The following is a 6,033-nucleotide window of genomic DNA, read 5'->3' on the forward strand; positions in this document are numbered from 1 at the left end:
ATTCCTGCTCCACTTCCTCTGTCACCTGTCTCAGAATGTTCCATCATCTACCCTGCTGGTGACGCTACCAATCTGGTGTCACCCTGGATTCTTCTCTCCCCAAGTCCTATGAATTCTCCCACCTAAATGTCCTTGAATCAGCCCCCTGACCTCCACCCCCAGACTGTATACTTACCCAGGCTATTTTCACCCCTGGTCTGCATTACTCCAAGAATCACCCCCATATCTCTGCACTGCCAAGTGAAAGATGCCCCTCCGGTCTCTCCATTCCACCACCCTTCGGTGGTTCCTTATGGCCTTATATAAACTCCAGTCTGCTTCACAGTTTGGAAGTGGTCCTCGTCTGTCTTTTGCTGCTATAACAATACTAGACTTTTCTCTTTTGTTGGAGGGAGACTGAGAGGAAAAAACACCTCCCATGGGGGATAGTCATGCTGCAATCCCGTTCCACTTCTGCTTTCGGGATTTGTGGCACACATGCACCGGGCAAATTTTTCAAGTCACCTGGTCTGGGACTAGAACAGCAGCCAGCCACCTTAACCACTATGCCATAGGGTGGCCAGCAGAGATTCATAAAGAAAAGGCTGGGACCAGATAGTGGCTAAGTGGTAATGCCTGGACCTCCCTGCCCGTGCTCAGTGTGTCCATAATCTGGGCTGGCTGGGTTGGGGGTGTCTTTCTGTTACATGGAGTAAGACTGTTTATTTGGCTCAGGGTTCTGGAGGCTGAGAAGTCCAAGAGTATGGTGCCTGCATCTGCAAGTGCCTCCCTGTTGCATTATCTCATGGCAGCGGGGCAAGGGCAAGCAAGGACAGACAGAGGAAATCAGGTTGAATCCATCCTTCCATGGGGGCCCACTCCTGTCACAGCATTAATCCATTCCTGAAGGCAGGGCCCTCAGGATCCAATCGCCCCCACGAAGGTACTACCCCCTAATACTGCTACCTGGCAAATGAATTTTTTAAAAAAATTATTTATTAATTCACCAGAGAGAGAGCAAGCAAGAGAAAGTGAGAAAGCAAGCCTCCAGGTCCAGGACTCAACCCAGGGTAGGCAATGTTGAGTCCAGTGCTAGCACCAGGCCACCTGCTGGCCCCACATGAGTTTCGGCAGGGATGTTCAGCCACACAGCAGAAGCCATGGGAGGGCATCGACTCCCTCCTCAGCTTGCTCTCTTGGCACTCCTGCATTACTGAGCAGCTACTCCAGCCCAGTTCAGCCCTTGCCCTCCCAAAGGCCTACGTCAGACGCCCACACCCTGCACTGCACATCAGATCTCCATGGTGTCTTGCTCGCCATCATCCCTGGTGCCTAGCACTGGGCTTTGGGATCCTTTAGATTTAGCACTTGTGGGTGCTCAGTAAACATCTGCTACACTCTAAGGAATAAAGGAAACTCAAAACTCCACCTAAGGCTTGCTCCAGGCTAATCTCTAAGTGTTCTCTTTATTGAAATATATGCTAATATATGGTAATTGTAGTTCACTTTAGTCAAGTATGCCAAATAGTAAATGTAAATTAATTTCCAGAGTGACGGAGAGAAAAAGCAGGCCTGTTTTCATGTCGATGGCAAATGAAACAGTTTCCACACTGCTCTCCTGCCAAGTGGCCCTAGGGATTGGATTGAATTAGATTCCTTCTTTCCAAAAGTCAGAGAACTTTACTCCTCCACCTTTGTAATTCCTGAGGGAAAAAAGTCCCTATGATTTGATCATAGGGATCATAGATGTCACATGGCTGAGTGGGACCAGCAACATTTATACTACACAAGTAAAATGTGTCTGTTTCCTATTAACTCAAAACCATTTCCTTAATTCCATCAGATCCATTAAAGGCACAAAATATACTTAAGACTTGAAGCTGGAGATAAATAATCCAAAAACTGAATGAAGGCCCTAATCATAAAGCATCCCTGTTGGCTACCTGAAGGCTGCCCAGGTCTGAGGCTGACCTAGTTACCCCCCAAGGCCCCTGGCACCCAGCACAATGCCCCGCACCCTGCAGGGGCTGGTTCCCTTCTGGGCCTGCTCCTCTCTGACCCTAGCTCCTATGTGACCCCGGCAGAGAGCCCGAGGGCTTCAGTCCCTAAGAGCTGCACACTTCCCTCTCATCTCCAGCCAGTCAAGCCTCTTTCAGTCTTTTTCAACATGGAACCTCTCTGACCTCAGGATGAACACGCAGTTCCACTCAGCCAGGATTCCTGTGCTCTGCCCAGCCCGGATCTTGACCAGCTGATTTTCCTAGTCACTATTTCCCTCCCAACAGCTCTTTCCACACATCAAGTTCCCATCTGTGGCCCAGCCCACATCCCCTACGCACACACCCGGGGCTTCCTGAGGCACAACGCACCCTGGGAGCCGCATCTCCACTGAAGGGAATGGAGGTCGAGTCAGCCCCAGGGCCAAGACCATTTCTTGCAGAGTCTGGGAACAGGTCCATGTAACAAGACCTGTTGAATCTTGAGGCCCCACGCTTAGTTCCTAGCCTTCTCTATAGCTTTTGCAATTAAATGTTTCACGTCTGAAAAAAATCTAAGGGTTTTCTCTTTACTAAATAAGTGTTCCCTTCACAATAACCAGCCCCAAACTCATCACTGCTCAAATATGTGAGGCCAGGTGCCAGGAGTGGGAGGCTGGGCACCCTTTCCCCTTTAGCAGAACGTGGATGAACACTGCTAGGCAGCGCCTCTGAGGGTCTGAGAGAGGGTTGTGTGTCCCATAGGCCCCGAGTCCCACCAACAGGCAGGGCTATGCACAGCTTGGAGGTGCTCCCGTTTGTTCTCTCTCAGGGAATCCTTGGGAAGACCAGAGTGCAAGAAAACTTCCTTTCCCTTCTGGTCATGTTGAAGTTTTCTGAGACCACAGTATGAGCCAGGCTGCTCCAAGAGCTGCTATGGCAAACATCGTCATCGCCCCATGATAAAGCTGGGCTCATCTTCCTCTTCCTCTTCTGATCCGGATGCCTCTTCGGAGCTGCTGCACTGCTGTTCCTGGGACTGACTGGGTCCTGCAACCACATGACAATCGGATTATAGACATACAAATTTGCTAAGAGCCAAGGGAGTGTTAAAAAGGAGAGTTAGGGGACCAGTAGTTGGCGTAATACCTATGTCACTAGACTCCCAAGTAGTCAACCACAGTTTGAGTCCCAGACCCGGTGGCTTAAACTCACGCCGGGTGCGTGTGTGTGCATGCCCAAAATCCCGAGGAGAATGGAGGAGAAGGGATTGTGGCATGGACATCTCCCCTGAGGAGAGTGATTTCTCGCTTTCTGTCTCTGTCTTTCATGCGCCCTATAGCAAAAACTTCTAAAAAATTAAAAAATAAAAAATAAAGGAGAGTTAGGGCCATGGCGTGGAGGTTAAGGTGGCTGGATCCCAACACCATGGTTTAAGTCCCCAACCAGGCAGCTTGAAACTCGTACCAGACACGTGTGCATATGTGCCCAAAATCCTGAGAGAAGAATGGAGAAGGGACTGTAGCATGGCCATTCCCCCTGGAGAGTGATTTTTCACTTTGCTTCTCTCTCCCTGTCTCTCTCCAGGGAGCGCATGAGCCCTATAATAACAACTAGAAGGGAAAAAAAAAAAAAGAGCTAAGCAGAAATTAGGAACTAACTGTGCTGGGTGGCAGAGAGGCACCAGAGAAGGTCCTTAGTCCTCTAGTCCCCGATCCACAGTAAGTCACAGAACTGACCAACCTCAGCACCTCATCCTTGCCAAAGGGGAAGCATACACAAGAGCCTGATGCCCACAAAGTAGGCCCTGCTACGTTTTTTTTGAGAGAGAGATTTTTGCTATAGGGCACATGTGCTCACTAGACAGAGACAGAAGCAAGAAATCACCATCCCCCTCTAGAGGGGATGGCTGTGCCATAATCCTTCTCCTCCAGTCTCCTCTTGGGATTTTGGGCATGTACGCACATGCACCCAGCATGAGCTTCCAAGCCTCCAGATCCAAGATTTGAACCACAGTCAGCCATGTGGGATCCCAGTGACGTAACCATTTTGCCATTTGGTTGCCCACATTTTTTTTTTTTTTTTTTTTTAAGAATTTTTGCAATATGGTGTGTGCACTTACCAGAGAAAGAGAGAAATCACTTCCCAGGGAGGATGGCCACGCTGCAATCCCTTCTCTTCCATTCTCCTCTTGGGATTTTGGACACATACGCACAAGCCCCAACATGAGTTTCAAGCCACCAGGTCCAAGATTTGAACCACAGTTGGCCATGTGGGAGTCCAGCGTCTTAACTACCATGCCACCTGCTGGCCCACGCCCTTTTACTTTTTACATGATCCCCTGTCTACAATGTCCTAGATGGGGCAGCTTCCCCACCCAACTTGCTGATAACACTCCTGATGAAGCCTCAAAACCTTATGGTAGCTGACAAAGGGATTTTCAAAAACCATGTCACAGAGGGTTCTTCAGCCCACAACAAATATGCCAGCTTCCGGGCTCTTCCCAAACACAGAAGGAGGCACAGAAACCTCCCCTCCTGCCACCCTATGTGCAGCTCTGGAGTTTTCAGTGCTTTCCCTGTCATGACTGCCTGTACCACAGCAGCTGAGCTGGCCCACAGCAGAACACAAAGACAACTTGTTCCCAACTCCTCCTCCTCCCCCTGCTTCTTGGGAGCAGGGAATGGGCAAGGGTTGGAAAGAGGCAATTAGAGAGCAGAGCAGCAGGCTGTCCCTGGCTTAGCACTCAGGCAGCTGCCTACATGCACCAACTCACCACCAGGCTGTGGGCTGACCCCGGCTCCTTCTGCAATGTGTGGGGCTCCTTGGCAACCCCCATGCCCACAGCACACCGGAGTTCTGTGGCTGTCACAGGGTTAGACAAAGACCTCGAGGGAAAGGCCGTGGGGTGGCCAAGGCACAGTGCAGACCAAAACTTACCTTCTACCTTAGTAGAGGACACTAAAAAGAACATGCGTGGCAGCATGCAGAGATCAACTATGAGATCTGTTAGTTAATTTAGGATATTCCTTTTCTCAACCTCATGCAAAATAGAATGAGAAGTTTCAAAAGCTCAAATGGTGGACCAACAAGTGGCATGGTGGTTAAGGCACTAGATTCCCCCATGGTTGACCATGGTTCAAGTCCTGGACTCAGCAACTTGAAAATCACACCAGGCGCATGTGTATGTGTGCCCCAAATCCTTAAAGGAGAATGGAGAAGGGATTGTGGGCTTGGGGGATGATTTCTTACTTTCCCTCTCTCTGGCAAGCTCTTGCACTATATGGCAAAAACCTAAAAAGACCCTCTCAAATGGTAAGGGTATTTTAACAGCTCATTATTTGCTGAATACCTACTATGCCCCTGTTCCTGAGCTAAGTCTTTACATTTACTACCTTGCTTAACTCTTTTAACTTTTTAAAGTTTATTTATATATTTCTCCCATGAAAAGAGACAAAGGGAGAGACAGACTCTCTCAATAGGGTCTTCATGCTGTGATACTACCCTAGTCAGCCAGGATCACATGCATGTGTACCAGGCGTGCGTAGGGAACCTTTGGGACACAGACCCAGGACATTCTAACGTGGCCTTAGTATTGTGGAGTTTTGCATTAGTCCTATGCCACCAGTTGGCTGGCTGCTGCTATCTATCTCTCTCTCTACATATTTTCATTCTTATAAACTGGAGAGTGGTATATTCACAGGAGACAGAGTGACAGAGAGAGCAAGAAGAAGAAAGCACCTACCGTGGGGCATAGTTACACTGCAATCTCTTCTCCATTTTTCCATCCCGCCAGGATTCTGAGTATACATGCACATACACCTACCATGTTTCTCAAGCTGCCAAGGGTGAGATTTGAACCATTCAGTTGGCCATATGGGATTTGGCTTCCTTAACCACCAGGCCATAGGGTTGGTCCTGAATGATTTAAATTGACAGGGGGTATATGCTCAGTGGGAGCAAAAAGCACCCCCCTCAATGAGGCATGGTCATACCGCAGGATTCTGGGCATGGATGCACATGTGCGTGGACTGTTTTCCCAGCCACTGAAACTGGGATCAGAACCATGGCTAACCCT

At 49.1% G+C, this 6,033-nt stretch overlaps 1 protein-coding gene across 1 annotated transcript in view; it reads right to left on the reverse strand.

Annotated features, from left to right (window-relative positions):
* Positions 1-1,419: 1,419 nt before the first annotated feature.
* The window catches only part of PRKRIP1 (PRKR interacting protein 1), a 31,619-nt gene continuing 27,005 nt past the window's right edge, over positions 1,420-6,033 (reverse strand). Inside the window, exon 6 of the mRNA XM_006155663.3 lies at positions 1,420-3,005. Coding sequence (XP_006155725.1) covers positions 2,905-3,005 — 101 coding nt within the window. The 3' untranslated portion in view covers positions 1,420-2,904. The remainder of the gene's footprint in view (positions 3,006-6,033) is intronic.

Source organism: Tupaia chinensis, unplaced genomic scaffold, assembly GCF_000334495.1.
Source record: "Tupaia chinensis unplaced genomic scaffold, TupChi_1.0 Scaffold000465_1, whole genome shotgun sequence".
In the NCBI taxonomy this organism is placed as follows: Eukaryota; Metazoa; Chordata; class Mammalia; order Scandentia; family Tupaiidae; genus Tupaia; species Tupaia belangeri.